Raw genomic sequence first — 18,414 nt, 5'->3', positions numbered from 1 at the left:
ACCTTCTCACACGTACCTGGAATGTTCAGACAAGTGTTAATAGTTGATATGGACTATGGAGAGTACTTACTATTAACAGCAGTATGGAGGGAATATAGTCCGTCAAAATGAAGATTTCTATACTGATTACTGAATAATTAGTGAACTACATACATAGTTACACATCAGACATCACCACCTTTCCTTTCTTTGCACGGAATCAACAACATGATTACCCCAATGCCTCAATGGCTCCCGTAAATCTCGAAAATCATATCTTCAAAATTTAGCATTTGTCAAATACAGAACTAAAATTACTCTACATTTTTGGCGTTATTGTAGCCATAATAAGATAGATACCATCTAACAAACTTTTTCAACCCGGTTTGTAAATCGGTTGTGGGTTTATACCCGAAATCTCTATGGGCCAAGCTTATATTAGCATGCGTAAACGGAACGTCACCATTTCCTGGCATTTCCACCACATTCTTTTTAGCTTTTCTTTTTAAATTCTTCTCTAATATACTGACAAGTGTCGGTACCGTCACCGGCTGAGTGTTCCCCAGGTTGTATATTCTATATGGGGCCGCCCCACGCTTTTTACCGCCACTCCCGGTACTCTTTCCTGAACTGTCCAATGCTCCTAAACACCCTTTTACGACGTCGTCTATGTATGTGAAATCTCTTGCTAAATCCACCTTGTTTTTCCCTCTGTACACGGTTATGGGCTTTCCTTGGAGAATGTTACGCGTGAAGGAGAAGTATGCCATGTCGGGCCGGCCCCATGGACCATAGACCGTGAAGAATCGGAGCCCGGTTATCGAGAGGCCGTAGATGTGGTTGTAGGTGTGAGTGATTGCTTCGCCGGCTTTTTTGGTTGCCGCATAGAGGGACGCGGGTTTGTCGGTCCTGTCCAGTTCCGTGAACGGGGTCTTTTCATTGAGCCCGTACACGGAGCTGGACGATGCCCAGACAATGCTGGGTTGCGGGTTGGCGGACTTGCATATTTCCAGCAAGTTGACGAGACCCGCAATGTTGCTGTGTACGTACGATTGAGGGTTCTCAATAGCGTAACGTACACCGGCCTGCGCCGCTAGGTGGAGGACGTGGGTGAACACGACCACGTCGAATAGTTTCGACACGATCTTCTGATCATTAATGTCTCCCTCGACTATAAATATGTCGTGGGAGCTCAACAGATTCTTACGAGCCTTCTTTAAAGAAGGATCGTAATAGCTGTTGAAATTGTCGAGTCCCACAACCCCATCCCCACGTTTCTTCAGGGCCAGGGATACGTGGGACCCGACAAACCCAGCCGCACCAGTTACAAGCACGGACATTCCACCCGACCTTCGAATTCGGGCCGAATCCCGTACTTGCTTCTCCCATTGAACCCCGCCCCATGACGCGGTGAAATACCGGTTACCCGTCTCAACGAAGCTCTGGAAACTCAAATACGACGCCGTCAAGGCGATTAAAAAGAGAGCCCAGAGGAACATAGTGCTGGTGGAGGCGAAACATCGGTGTAGGTTGCGGTTGAGGAAATATGACCGTTGATCAATCTTGAACTTCCCTGGTGTAGATGGAAGTAATTCATCTTCCAATTGAGATGTTTTTTGAGTTTTCATAAATATATGAGTTAAATTTTCAATTGTCTGATTTTAATTTTTGTTTTTTTGAAGCAGATGCAGAGGAAAAATTGGGGTAAAAGGGATAAGTGTTCTGCATCTGCACAGAAAAAAGAGGAAATGAGAAATGAGGCAGATAAATAGAGGTAAAATCTGGGGGACAAAATACGCGTGAACGCGTTAAAAGGAAGGCCAGATGGATTTATGGAAGGTGGAACGAAAGTTGGTATACGGAGTATTTTGGAGTACATGCTTGTTTTTGTTTTAGGAGATGGCTAGGTTTGGTGCCCGGTTTCGTTCGGGCTACCTGTCACATGTTTACTATTTGTAATATATTTTTCTACGGCATATTTTGTAATTATAATGAAAGGTAAAATTTATTTTCAAATTATGAGACACGTTCACAATCCCGCTATTATAAAAATTATTACTTTCACGACATTCTTTCTTAATATCATTAGATTCACTACTCCGTGGTTACTATTGTTTCTTTTACTAATTCCTCTATTTTTTCTGTAAAATTCATTATTCCCGTTAGTTTTATCCGGCCTATATTTAAATAAATAAAATATTTTCTTGAGTCGATTGGTTATTTAATTGTTCATACTTTTTCTCATTGTTATCACTGTTACTTTCACTACATTCGTAGTTACTTTCACTACTCCCACTATCATTATTATAACTATCACTACTCCCACATAAATACCGTTAATATTATTAATCTCGTTGCTACTACTATTACTTTTACTACATTTAATTTAATGTATAATTCTATGATGATACTAATTAATTCCATAAATGGGGCATGTTAATTTTATGTAAAATCATTATATTCTTGTGTTTTCTAAATTTAATTACTTTAATTTAATGTAATTTCCATAAATATTCTTCATCAAGGCATCCTTATATTATACTTTTAACCAAAACTATATAATATTTATATTGAGATCCCTTTATCAGGTCCATCACACGGTGCTATCGATTTAAAACTATATAGTACTAGGTAGTATCCCGCGCTTCGCGCGGTCTGTTTTAAAATTTTATTATTATAATTGAAGTAAAATAATATAATTCATATATAACCTTTAATATTTTTACTTATTAATAAAAATAAATTAATTTTTTTTTTCTCAAATTTTATGTTTTTAGGTTTAAATTCAGTGTTTTAAAATAAAATACATATAATTTTTATTAAAACTAATACTAAGTTATAGTTAATTACACGCATGATCAACGTTTTACAAAAAAAAAATTGTAACTGATCAAATATCACATTAATTAAAATAAAATTTATTCGAATAATGCAACAATGAACATTAAGGTATCAAATTATATCATTTCACGATACGTTATGTTCCAAATCAGTTAAAATATTTGTTCAAAATAACGTGAATATAATTTTATGCAATTTTTAATTTTGTATGTATAACGTTTGTGTAACACCCCGATTTATAAAGGAGCCTCTAGCAAGACATTCCCTAATAAACCGGACTGTTACCATCTCGGTTTCCCGAGGTAGTGAATAACAAATTAAACTCCAAGGCAAATTACATAATTTCTTTAACTTAACTTTTTACAAAACCTCATTTACATCAAATTACAAAGAACTAACATAAATAAAAGTGAAAGTCTTCTAAATGATGATCTAGCTACTAAGTCTTCTGATCCAGTGTCTCACGCCCATCAAGCTCCCATCTTATCTCATAAACCTGTCAAGCCTGCTCCCCAATATTTGAATCGTCACAGGTGTTCACGAATACACAGGGTCAACCACGAGGTTGAGTAGGGAATACAATAAAACAACAAAATATGATATGCATGCTCCTCCGTCACCTCCACCTCCATCTCAACTCATATCTCATAACCCGTACAACCCAGCCATACCGATCCCCGGTAGACTATATATCTACCGTAGCCGATCTCGCCACTCGCACTGAGGACACCAGGGCAAGTCCCGCAACCCGCCCCTGGCCTTATCACAACATCATCATCACCACACCACGTCACCACAACATCCTCCATCTCCAATGCATATGAATGCTCAAGAAATTAATGCAACACAATATGTATATCATTGAACGGGTAAATCATAGAATCATGCCTAGGTTCTCGAATGTTGTGATAATATACTCAATACGATCAATTCAGTCAAGCACATTCCAGGATATGAATCATAACATGAATCAACAACCACGAATCACGTCAACGTTCACAGTTTGGTCATATGAAACACAAACAAGTCAACATAATTCAACAACAACGATAATAAGTCAAGTGTATTTCCCTACCTTTTCGCAATCCAAGCACACAAGCAATCAATTATGATCCTTCACATATCCATCACCTACATAACATAATTATGTATAATTACCACCTACTCAATCAAATAATCATGCACATAACCTAGACTCATCATAACTTAATAGGAATATCAACTTAAAGAACAAACACGATTTTTCCTGATTTTCCAGCACATGACAGACTCGGAATAAAATACATAACTAATTCCAGAAAAATCAAATTGATACAAGGCCAATTGGATTGGAACCCCATGAGTCTTATCTACAAATTATATCTAACGTGTTTTTCTCAAATTCCAAACTTATCAAGAGTTTTCAGACTGATTTCCAAAAACTGACAGAAACCGTCGCATAAAAAGTATTGATTCATAAAACGAGTTTAAAACATTATTTTGCAGTAATTCCAAATCCTATTATCATCTAGACTATACAAAGATGATGTATGAAGAAGCCTCATAACTGAATCGACATAAAAATTAGGGTTTCAAATCATTTTTCACAACCAAATCAGATTCGCGGACTTTTCAACGACATGTTCATAAATAAATCACCTAGGACAAACCATAAAAAATTTGACTACGAGATTTTATATGCATAAACTAGACATCAAATAAACAGGACTCTCTTTTCAAACTTTTTGAAGAAGAACATTTTAAAACAGTATAAACAATGGAATGAAATCGACTTACAAACAGGGAAATCGAATTAGGTTGGAATCGATGAGAAATCTTCAATCAAATGAAAGGCTCGACAATTCTTCTTCCTCTCCCTTTCTCTAGGTTTAGAAATGGTTTTATGAATGATAAAATGAAAAGAGGGGAGAGGGAGAGCGGCTCTTAGATTAGGTTTAGGGTAAATGGTGGTTACATGTTCCGGGTAGGGCAAATGGGTTAAACTGGTATGGTCGTTGGGTAAATGTAGATGGGCAATTCTTGACCCAAAAGACAAAATGTGATGTAGCCCGACTCAACATATACGATATAAACCCGACTTAATAACATTCACGATATTACGATGCAACCAATATAAAATGTATAATACTAATATATAATAATATCCGTTTAATCGATTATATAAAATACGGGGTATTACAGTCTACCCTCCTTAAAAGAAACTTCGTCCCGAAGTTTACCCTCTCTACCAACCAACGCAAACGAATTATGAAACGCATATACAAAAGTATGTAAGGCACCCACCAAATTGAATATTAAACGCAGCATTACATTCCACCCTCCTTAAAATAAACTTCGTCCCCGAAGTTTAACCATAACAGAAACACATCATGTAACACTCCAATATAACCCACACAACGCATAACCAATATAGCCAAACTGAGAAATCACACATGAAAGTATAAAGATTTTAAAATCCTACCCGCCTTAAACATGGTTACGTCCCCGTAACCTTCATTATTATAACAAAAGTTCTCAAACTACTGCTAACAACTGAAAGAGGATAAAAGATTCACAACTCACGCTCAAGTTACTAATCCCTACTAAAGACAATCAATATACAAGCTCTCTCAAGATGCCTAGGTGCTCACATATGGTTCATGTCAAATAACATCGTTTCATCAAGGTTACTAAGCAAGATCACTAACGTAACATACCACGATAATCCTATCCGGCGTATTCTCGTGGCAGCATATTTTCCAAGAAATATTGGTAACATTTATTCATGTGAATAATCAAATTATGAATGGAACAATGCTTTACAAGGTTACCAGTAAAATCATTAGTAATTATTCATTTCACTAATCATTGTAATCTCATACCTTAGAAACATAGGGAATCAATCAACATAAGAAAAGAATTAGGGTCAAAACTTAATAAATCGATTTATGAAAATTTGTAACCTAATAGGTCCATCGACTTTCCTTTACATAATCGTACCGATTTAGGTCAAGACACAGAAGCACCCATAAAATGAAGACAACCAGTTTCGCAGCACTTATCGTCCTAGAAATATCTTTAATCCTCATAACAAAGGGTTGAGATTTATTCACGAATGACGAATGCACATTGATTGGCAAATTTTACAAACTTATTGGTCGAGTCAATCAAGCGAGTAAACATCGATATTGGAAAGTTAACATACAAGACTATCATACATAAAATTTTGTTCTTGGTGTTAAATATTTTTAAACTGCACCCAACACAATGACATAAAAGATTAAATGTATTTAACTACACCAATTTTACAAATATTCGTTACATATCATGCTAATATCAACATACCATGTTAACACACAACTCACTTAAATCACCACATTACATTTCCCGTTTTGACATTCGTAACTAACCACAACCCACCAATTCACTACATGAACGAACAACATGACCAAATTAACCCACTAATTTGTGACTCCGTTCTAGCTTCATTCCTCCAGACTAGCAAATATCTTGAAACCATACAACCAGACACTAGCTGGAAATCTCATTCCGAATTTATACTCACACGACAAAATTTAACTTCATTTTCAAAACTTTTACTTTCATACTGGACGGTGAATAACTTTCTTAACATAAATCTTATAACAGAGCCGTCCATAGAATCCATTTACAGCTTACTACGAAACTCAAAATCAGATAAACTTAATTCAATTCCTTCAAACAATACAAGCTTAGATGTCGACTCATATTTCGTAATTTACGGGTTCATCTTATTCATTTCAGTCCTATCTTTACTAATGAACGACTATTACCTCAACATCGGGATTTTAGTTGCACTTCTTTACTCGATTATATTCATGGCTAATACGACTACAACATTTAATCGGAGACCTTTTAGATAGTACACACTTACTAACCCATACATGTCCATACAACCATTTACTTACTTACTAACCCAGGTCAAGAATTAGGCCGATGAATACAACACTCAACAACATACTTAGAACTCATAATTTAGATTATCACACGGTTTCCACCACATCAGTTATGAAACATATCACACCTCCCAGTAAAAGAAACAGACATATGATTCCCAATAACAACAAAATTACTTCCATATCACACATATGTTTAACATTTTAGCAACCATACCATTCAATTGTATCCATCAACTCAGTATAATTCATTTTCAGCAAAAAACAAAAAAAAAGATATCGCATAAACAACTTAAACATGTACATATACCATCATATAACTTGTAAAACATTATCTATGACAAAAGATTAGCAAGGTGAACAAGCTCTCTGGTTTGCACGGTTTGAACAAATAGGCAACTCGCGGCTCAATTAAACGTAACTATAACGACTATCATTTAAACATACGCATGACATGTGAATCATCAAAGGGTTATCTCATTATAATTCGACGGTTCGAGAATATATTTCAAATACCGTAGCTATATCGTAACTATATCAACTATATTTCAAATATCGTGACAATTGCAACAATCACCTTAGCATTTCATGACAATACAACTATGAACATATCCAATAAGGAACAACAACACTATTTTATTATCATATCATAAGTTTAGGTTCAACTGAAATAAATTAATGCAATGAAAGTAATAAGTATAACTATAGGCACACAGACTCACATAAAAAACATGAGAACTCAGATGACATCTTACATGTGTGAACATTTAGACATACTCATTACTACCATCCATGTGTAAACATTTAAACATAATTATTATAAATATTCACGCGAGTATATTAGAACAATCAAGTTAACATTTAACGCCACCAACTTTACCAAGATATGACAATATAGTTTTATATTTATATATATCCGACCACTATACAAATATGATGAACACACCAGAGATATTACAACATGCCAAACATATATAAAATATGCAACAACTGGACTCGTATAAAATATTTCACCCTCGATTAAGGATCGGATTAAGCTATTCAATTTCACACATACTATCATGCCAACAATGTTATAAACTAAACTTTAATTTTTTTTTATCACTTGTTAAGATATATAACCAATGAATATGTGTGCTACTATCATCATATAAGGACACTATAATTTCACATTAATAAGGCTCATGAAATAATCGAACAACTGTATGCAAACTCATCATAGAATTCACATTTTAAAGTTATGATTCACGTTGTAATTTCCAAAAATCACGAATAAATAACCGTTCAACGAAAACTTGAGTTATATTACTTTTTATAACATACAGAGAGTTAATAATTCGTGAGAAAAAGAATGAGGTCCAAAGCTCAAGAATTCAATTTTTAAAGGATTTTACAACTCAGTTGGTCCAAACAAGTATGTGACAGCAATTGGTCCGAAACTTGGGTCAGTTTGCAAAACTTACCATTTAATATAGAGACATCAAGAATTTTCGTGACTTATCAATTTGAAAACATATGCGAATCTTCTGATCGATGGAGTTGGAATTATGCAAAAATTATTAATACAATTTAAATGAGGATTTTTACAAAATCGTTGGTCAAAACATCACTGCACATGAACTTCCTGACCACAGCCCACTAAAATATTTATTACTCCTAATCTGTATATCCTATAAGCATGAAACTAACGCCAAATGAACACTAACTCCCGAGGCTGTCTCCCATAAAATTTTCATCCATAGGCAATAAACAGAAAAGAAATGGCAGTAAGGTCAATTAAAGAGTAAAATCAAATAAAACGAGTTTCAGCACTAGGTCATTCTTTACTATGTTACAAGCTCTTATGAACATACCACTTTGTAACACCCCGATTTATAAAGGAGCCTCTAGCAAGACATTCCCTAATAAACCGGACTATTACCATCTCGGTTTCCCGAGGTAGTGAATAACAAATTAAACTCCAAGGCAAATTACATAATTTCTTTAACTTAACTTTTTACAAAACCTCATTTACATCAAATTACAAAGAACTAACATAAATAAAAGTGAAAGTCTTCTAAATGATGATCTAGATACTAAGTCTTCTGATCCAATGTCTCACGCCCATCAAGCTCCCATCCTATCTCATAAACCTGTCAAGCCTGCTCCCCAATATTTGGACCGTCACAGGTGTTCACGAATACACAGGGTCAACCACGAGGTTGAGTAGGGAATACAATAAAACAACAAAATATGATATGCATGCTCCTCCGTCACCTCCACCTCCATCTCAACTCATATCTCATAACCCGTACAACCCAGCCATACCGATCCCCGGTAGACTATATATCGACCGTAGCCGATCTGCCCATTTCCTTGTGAGGACACCAGGGCAAGTCCCGCAGAACCCGCTGGGCCTTATCACAACATCATCATCACCACACCACGTCACCACAACATCCTCCATCTCCAATGCATATGAATGCTCAAGAAATTAATGCAACACAATATGTATATCATTGAACTGGTAAATCATAGAATCATGCCGGTTACCGAATGTTGTGATAATATACTCAATACGATCAATTCAGTCAAGCACATTCCAGGATATGAATCATAACATGAATCAACAACCACGAATCACGTCAACGTTCACAGTTTGGTCATATGAAACACAAACAAGTCAACACAATTCAACAACAACGATAATAAGTCAAGTGTATTTCCCTACCTTTTCGCAATCCAAGCACACAAGCAATCAATTATGATCCTTCACATATCCATCACCTACATAACATAATTATGTATAATTACCACCTACTCAATCAAATAATCATGCACATAACCTAGACTCATCATAACTTAATAGGAATATCAACTTAAAGAACAAACACGATTTTTCCCGATTTTCCAAAGACATGACGAGACTCGGAATTACATACATAACTAATTCCAGAAAAATTAAATTGATACAAGGCCAATTGGATTGGAACCCCATGAGTCTTATCTACAAATTATATCTAACGTGTTTTTCTCAAATTCCAAACTTATCAAGAGTTTTCAGACTGATTTCCAAAAACTGACAGAAACCGTCGCATAAAAAGTATTGATTCATAAAACGAGTTTAAAACATTATTTTGCAGTAATTCCAAATCCTATTATCATCTAGACTATACAAAGATGATGTATGAAGAAGCCTCATAACTGAATCGACATAAAAATTAGGGTTTCAAATCATTTTTCACAACCAAATCAGATTCGCGGACTTTTCAACGACATGTTCATAAATAAATCACCTAGGACAAACCATAAAAAATTTGACTACGAGATTTTATATGCATAAACTAGACATCAAATAAACAGGACTCTCTTTTCAAACTTTTTGAAGACGAACACTTTAAAACAGTATAAACAATGGAATGAAATCGACTTACAAACAGGGAAATCGAATTAGGTTGGAATCGATGAGAAATCTTCAATCAAATGAAAGGCTCGACAATTCTTCTTCCTCTCCCTTTCTCTAGGTTTAGAAATGGTTTTATGAATTATAAAATGAAAAGAGGGGAGAGGGAGAGCGGCTCTTAGATTAGGTTTAGGGTAAATGGTGGTTACATGTTCCGGGTAGAGCAAATGGGTTAAACGGGTATGGTCGTTGGGTAAATGTAGATGGGCAATTCTTGACCCAAAAGACAAAATGTGATGTAGCCCGACTCAACATATACGATATAAACCCGACTTAATAACATTCACGATATTACGATGCAATCAATATAAAATGTATAATACTAATATATAATAATATCCGTTTAATCGATTATATAAAATACGAGGTATTACAGTTTGACATTTATGTATCACACATATATGGCCCAAACTAAACTTATTCAAATGTTTTGGTTGTGTCTTACATGTGCTATGTGTCAAACATATCTATCAGAAATTTGCACCTTTTGTTTTTTTTAACAACTATATATAATGATGTTTAAGAGTTTACCGTAAATAAAATAGGTTGAATTTTCTCAAATATCATTTTTATAAGATAACATATAAAATATTTAAATAAAAGTAATATCTAGTTCGTCATAACTAATGTTTTGTTCTTGACGTATACATATTTAACTAAAGATATTAAAGGAAAATGTAACGTGTATTCTACTTTTTCATGTTGTTTATATAATAGGGTTTTTTCTACATGATACCTTTGTATTTATTCGAATTCTACGTGATACCCCTCGCTTTTCAAAAATACCCGTGGTACCCCTAAACATGATAAAAACATCTTAAAATACCCAAAATGCTCTAATCCGCCTCTTTAAAATGTTTAATTTATACATTTTTTATTGATTTTTTGGCTATAATTAGTCATGTCATTAACATAAACATCGTCTACTCAATTGTAAACATATATTTTGTTTTTACAAAATCTAACATATTAAAAACTTATTTTTAGTAGATTGGGTATTTTTAGAACATTTTACTAAATTTGGGATACCACTTACATTTTCAAAAATATAGGGGTACCACGTAGAATGCAAAGAAACACGGGGTACCACGTAGGAAAAACCCTATATAATATTATATTACTTAATAATCATTACTTTTCTTTTAATTATTCAAACTCACTCGTGATCACTGTGTACATACATACTCGTTATCACAGCATTTAAACCTCTCAAAATCTCATATGTATTCATTTTGTCGCAATATAATTTTTTCGTTCCCACACTATAAAAACTTATATCTTAGTAGTTTTTTTAAAGTTTTGTTTTTAATAAATACAATTATTCTTCAATATATATTTTTCTTAATAAAATTAATGGTCTAAGTTTTATAACTTTCTCGAAATGTTTTTTTACGTAAATGTAAAATATTGTAAGATGCTCACTTTAATCATCTCTACATATCAAAATATGTTAATAAATATAATGAAAAGTATACTCGAATGAAAACATTTTTCGCAATGAACGTTTTTATTTAGAATTTAGAATTTTTATCAAAATATTTTTTTTAATAAATTTAGAATCAAATCAACGTAATTATTTAATATAATTTTATAATAAAATTTATTAAATTATACTCCCTCCTCTATAGTATATATGACGTTTAAGCACTTGAGAGAATTTTTTTTTTTACATGACGTTTTACACTTATCAAAGCTCATAAACACTACATAATTAATGTATTAAATGCATAATGCAAGTTGTCCATGGTGAGGCTGACACGGCTATCGCAACCCTATCAAAGATAAAACCTAACGGTCTCAACTAAAATGTAGTAGAGGCAGTCGAGTATCGAATCCACAGGGAGGTAATGTAATTATAACTGTCTATTTCTAATCCTAAGGTAACAAATGGGGTTGTTTGAATTTTGGTTTCTAAACTACAAGACTTAAAGGAAAGAGAATTAAAGTAAAGAGCAGTGAAGGCAAGAAAAACGATTTAAACTATCAAGGAGAGAGAGACATGTCGGGAGGTCGGTTCACTACGGTAGTCCTGTGACTCAGCTGTAAATGATTCAGACGAACTAGATGTGAGACGGATGTTAAAAGGTCCTTTCGGTCCACTTTCTATCCTAAAATACCACTAACTTAACTTTCGTCCTCATTAGGGTAGTCTATTTATTTATAGCGAGGCCTATTTAGTCCAATCTTTCGATCCAGGATTAATTTTAGCCAGATTAAAGGTGACATAGAAGCGTGCACTCAACTAGGTCGGTAATTACAGTTAAATTGCTATAGTGACAGAGTCTCGTAATTAATTCGTCTAATTCATTCACTACATCGTCACATTTCTACCGCAGATCCCCTAATCCCAACATGAAAGGGGTTTAGCTACTCATATTAGTAATTAAACTAACAGCAATTAAATTCCCAGCAGAAGACATAACGAATAAACAATAAATTGCGATAAAGGAAATTAGGGCAAAGAGGAATTAATAACACGACAAGTGATTAAAGCAACGAATGATTAATTATTATTAAGGAGAAGAAAGGAATTACAATCCAAGCGAATCCGGCGTAAAGAACACGAAATCCGAGTGAAGCAATCCCGAAATAAAAGTAACAGTGGAGAAAAGCAAAGTAACGTAGCAAGGTTTACAGTAAAAAGTTTTATAGATGAAAGATAGTAAAAAAGATGCTAATAACCTAGTAAATCATAGGTTAAATAGCCAAAACAAACAAAGAGTTTGTGCGGAAATAATTAAAACATGGACTGATTAAAAGCCCATAATGTCGAAACCACTCGATCGAGTGGAGTAAACCACTCGATCGACCAACTTCTCAGCAAAGGTGACTCGATCGACCAACTGGTTACTCGATCGAGGACTTGTCTCTGTGCGGCTTACTCGATCGACTGGGAAACCTCTCGATCGAGCATCAGGGGGTATAGAAACCACTCGATCGACTGGTAAACAGCTCGATCGAGTGACTATGTCTTCATTTCAGCTCACGTCTTCACCCAAGTGTCTCGTAATGCGTGCCGCGACGCTTCCACATGCAGTATCTCACTCTGGGACAATCCCGTCTCCTCTAAATGCATGCAAAAGGACAAAAAGGAGTATGGTTCCACTACTTTCGCGACCATTCCTACAAAAAGGACAAAATACACCAAAGTAGCCAATTCGGGGCAAAATACCATAAAAACAGTATAGAAATGCATAGAAATACGTCTTTGAAATAGGCTAAAAAGACTATACATTAGGCACGTATCAAATCTCCCCAAACCAAACCTTTACTCGCCCTCGAGTAAACTCAAAACTAAACTAATGGAACGGAAATGATAACTCAGAGCTAGCTTAACTTGTCTACTTGAACCAATTTAATGCAACAAAGATCAACAGTTGAAGCCAAGCAGTCAATACGCAAACGAATTATAAGTCATTGTTCGAAATAAAGGCCGACCTATCGACCTTGCAAGACCAACAAAACTGGACTCTCACGTGGTCACTCTTCTCCCATGAAGCAAAGGGCAAATGTTGTATGTAAAAGAGAGAAGAAAAGACAGTCACTCACCTAACTGCGACCTACATAGCATGCATGCAACAAAAATGAAAGACAATTCAAGTACTAATGCACAAATTCCAACCGATAATGTCCGTCACAAATAGGGTTTGCAAATAATATGGGAATAGTGAGGTTCAGGTGAGAAAAGGCAAAACAAGTTATGGAAAAGTGGAGGTAAAAGCGTCAAGCTAGTTCCTAACAGGACCATAATGAAACCATCCGGATGTAACACCCCCATACTCCGAGTGCCTTACCAGGACCACTCAGGTATGAAGACATCACCATCTCGGTCGCCCGAGGTATGATAATCAAATAGACAAAACAGAAACAACGTTTATTATAAATAGTTTAATGAATAAATACAATCCTCAAAACCAAACCAAAGTACGATACATTATTCCAAACTAATCATTATCAATCGAAATGTAAATAAATGCTAAACTACAGCGGAAGACTCTATCGTCATGTCGTGGCCATCCCAGCTATCCCAGTACTCAACTCTATACCTGTTCAATATCTGCTCACCATCCCCGAATGGATCACCGCAGGTTTACAAAACAACACCGGGGTCAGTACTAATCACACAATCAATATAAATAACAATAATAAGACAAACAGACAATTGAACTCACACACACACACACACACCACCAACTCCCATCATCTCAATCTCGACCGTCCACTTTGGACCCACCACACTACGCGATGGGGGACCGCGCCCTTCCCACCTAAGCCCCGCTCATCGTACGAGCGATAACCCCGTCCATTAATGTGCACATCCCCTTTCGTGGCGGGTTCCACGAAGGGCGAAACTAGGGCGTGAGATCACTCCCGCAAGTGACCCCACTCAGCAGAGAACGCATCTCGAGAACCATCAACAAACACAACCACAATCACAATCACAATCACAATCATCATATCAAACAACTAACTACAAAGACATCACCAATATCCCATTATGGGACTAATACCGAGTAGAAATCCTACCGGAAAGCACAACACGCAGACGGTATCTACAAATTGTATCAAAACGGCTCCTCTACGAATTCTCCTCCTATCATACAACACATAGATGCTACCATTCAAATACTACTCATAAAAACCCCCAATTCCTAAATTAGGGTTTCATCAATCTTAACAAAACATTATAGAAATTATATTAAAAGCTTACCCTCGACGCAAGGAATCCAACGACACGAACTACGATACGAACCGACCGTCGAACTCCGGAATTGTCAAGAACGCGATTAGGAAGAAGAACTAGTTGCTTTCTCTCTTAAACAGGTTTTAGGTTTTGTAAAAAGTGATTTAAAACAATGACGAATATGTTTAAATACCTTAATCGCGTAATTAACAAAACCCGAGAAAACTCCCCCGTAAAACCGGACACTCGATCGAGTACCCAAGGTACTCGATCGAGTACCCCCCTACTCGATCGAGTACCCCAGCTACTCGATCGAGTACCCAACAGGTCAGAAACTATTTTATTTCGCAACTTGTCCCTACTCGACAGAGTAAGGGCTACTCGATAGAGTACCCCAAGATATATAAATACGGAGTATTACACCGGATCTCAACTGACTGAAAACTAAGTACAAGTGCCCTTCAGTGGCACAAAACTCACTAGACTCAAAGCACAATCTCCTCAAAAAATATGGGATAGAACGGAGGAGTCAGACGGTGACAAACTTCCTCTTTTAAAAACATCGTCTCAAACAAATCCGAAACGAACAACCCTTTTCGATTGTACGTCTTCTAACATCTTCTCAACTCTGACAAGAGGGCACAACTGTTTTTTCACAATTTTTTTTTTTTTTTTTTTTTTTTCGTTCCAGCTCTTTTTTTTTTTTTTTTTTTTTTTTTTTTTTTTTTTTTTTTTCATCATTTTTTTTTCTTTTCACGTTTTCTTTCTCTTTTTTTTCAATACTTTTTTCTTTTTCTTTCCTCCTCCCTTAATACAAACACCAACTCCAACAAGAATCACGGACCAAACTGCAATGGAGAACATACCACAAAAGGACATACTAACTAGCTTGACTAGGCAGGCTTAGTTTGGAATGTAGCTAATGGGTCAAAAGGGCATGTTTTGGCTAATGTGGAGCTAAATGGGTGAAAGATATAAAGAAAGGGAAATTTGCAAGACCCTCCCTGCATGTGACACCAACCACAAACCCGAATATGTGCATTTGACGAGAAATTGAATGTCATAAATGTGCAAATGAGATGAACATGCTATGCAAGGAGTACTACTCTCAAAATTCCTAATGAACTGGTCATGAATGTCACCGATTATGGCTCTAAAACTCGAAATTTTTAAGTAGTTTGCCAGTTTATAGGTCAAGTCTAGACAGTCAGCTTATATTTGAACAGAAATTCGTAGATTATGCGTATGACAAGGCTAATAACTATCAATAAAGGTGCAAGGCTCAAGTAAAATGACAAGTTATAGTGCAATTTCATCACGGGAATCTACTGTTCCGACTCAACCTATATGCAAAAATAAACGTGAAATGTTTTTGGATTTTTGAAATTTTCTAATTTTTTTTGGATTTTTTGATTTTTTTATTGAAGATAAACAACAATGCAAGCTGAAAAATTAAACGTGAATGCAAAACAAATGCAGATGCAGACTCAAAAGGATGCAATACCCTCCCCAAACCAAAACGGACAACGCCCTCGTTGTCCTCCAGCATACACCAGCAGAAAAATGGGGGATCGGGAATATACAACCAACGAATAAAAATAAAGGAGACGAAATAAAAAGAGTAAGAGAACATACAAAACACGAACTTCCCCAAACCAGCCAGAAAACTGGGGAAGTGAGTAGACCAGTAGCTACTCGTCGTCGTCGCCGCCTCCATTGTACTCCGACCCAACAAAACGGTTTCCCCAAACCAGCAACAAACTAGGGGAAACTCTAATCGTCATCTCCAGCCTCATCCTCCGGACCTGGTGTAAACGGGGGATCCCTCGCCTCCTCTTGGGCGGCTCGGCCGCCGCTGCTCGGCCCGCAACCGCACCTCTCGTGCTACGGTGTCTCCTCCGCCTCGTCCTCTGAGTCAGAAGGGAGTGGAGGGTACCCACCCTCTGGGTATCGGTAGAAGGAGGGATGCGGCCACCCCTCTGGAATCGGTCGCCGTGCTCGGATATGGAACTCGTAGAGCGGGAATACAGCCAAGGCCATATCCCGTCTCATCTCAGTAAGGTACCTGCACATATCCAGAAGCAGGGCATCACGACGCCCTTGGTCCATGACCTCGGGCGCCCCTAAAACAGGAGGGCAAACAAAATTGGCCGGCAAGGCCGGACCAGAAGGAGGAGGAGTGAGTGAAGGTGTAGGCGTGGGAGTCTGTGTGGGTCCAGTCTGAGCCGGAGTCTGAACCTGAGGGCTAGATGACTCTCCGGCCTCCCGCTTCCTCTTCCTAGAAGAAGAAGAAGAAGGGGTGAAGGTAAGGTGGTAAGTGGGTGGAGGTGGCCTCGCTCCCTCAGCAGCAGTCGGGAGCGGTAAGAGTGGAGGAAGGGTAGGGCACGGCAAGGTAACAGACGTGGAACCACAAATCTTCCACGTCCTCGCGCCCTTCACCTTTGGGAACCAGGCGAAGTCAGCCATGGCAGCCAAGTCAAGGTAAGCCTGCTTTTGTGGCGCAGTAAGTCCAGGCTCAGTGGGGTAGAGATGGCGGGCAATCCTAGTCACTAACCCGCCACAGACAACAGAAGTCTTGACCCGCGTCCCAATTCCGTTCCAATGCTGAGCTACTAAATAGGCAATGTTTAGAACAAACGGGGTACCATAGTCAATGTTAAGGTACCCCGCGAGAATCGCTAGCTCAGTGTTGGTCACGTTATTGGGCTCAGGTCGCCCAAAGATGGTCTCTCCAATCAGTCGCAAGAAGTAACGGGGTGCAGGTAAGTGTACGTGAGCTCCCTTCCGTGCGGGGAAAGGAGTGTGAGAAAGTGCAGCCCAGAGTGGCTGAAGGAGATCCCGAGGTGGGTCGATGGGACCGTCACTAACGAGGCTAAGAACCTCCCCAAACCTGGCCAAAGTCCAATGGTGCGACTCATTGCGGAGTCGGAAGTGAATGCAAGGACTAGAGGGGTTGGAATCGTAAGAGTCGGTGTCAAAAGAGTAGGAGCTGAAAAACTCGTATGTAGGGATACGAATAGCAGCTTCCTGCATGGTAATCAGACCCGACATACCCGTCTCGTTCAACAAACTACAGACCTCCTCATAAATCCCTAAGGTCTCTAGGTCAGTCCGTGCAAGGAAACGGGTAGAGGAGACAGGGCAACGAAGCAAAGCGGATAACCGAGTCCGGTGATCCGCGGAAGCAAAACGTACCGTGGGCATCCCTGGTAAAGGGGTGAGAGCGGCCTCTTCCGTGACAACAGCCTCAGAAGGGCTGGAAGTAAGGGCTAACTGGCTAGCCGGCTGGCTCGGCCTAAGTGGCAGCATACCAGGTTGCGGGAATCGAGGCGTGGCTCCTCGACCCAGCATAGAGAACGGCCTGGCAGGGGTAGAAACAAGATGGCGAAGGCTGCGGTGGTGACTAAGGCGGAGCTAGTGGCAACAAAGGGGGCCATCGACTCGCTCGAGGATGGACTGGAGGCGGTACTAGTAGAAGGTAAAGAACCGGTATCCATCCCGCAACATGGTAAAGGGCATGATAAGAAAAACGTGCTACGCTAACCGTGGCTAAA

At 37.7% G+C, this 18,414-nt stretch overlaps 1 protein-coding gene across 1 annotated transcript; it reads right to left on the bottom strand.

Moving 5' to 3' along the window:
- Positions 1-95: 95 nt before the first annotated feature.
- Positions 96-1,778, bottom strand: LOC141600070 (UDP-glucuronate 4-epimerase 1-like). The gene has a single exon (XM_074420244.1). The coding sequence runs from the start codon at positions 1,605-1,607 to the stop codon at positions 294-296; it is 1,314 nt and encodes a 437-aa protein (XP_074276345.1). The 5' UTR covers positions 1,608-1,778; the 3' UTR covers positions 96-293.
- Between the last annotated feature and the right edge of the window lie 16,636 nt (positions 1,779-18,414).

Source organism: Silene latifolia, chromosome 9, assembly GCF_048544455.1.
Source record: "Silene latifolia isolate original U9 population chromosome 9, ASM4854445v1, whole genome shotgun sequence".
In the NCBI taxonomy this organism is placed as follows: domain Eukaryota; kingdom Viridiplantae; phylum Streptophyta; class Magnoliopsida; order Caryophyllales; family Caryophyllaceae; genus Silene; species Silene latifolia.
This window is presented reverse-complemented; position numbering and strand designations above follow the sequence as displayed.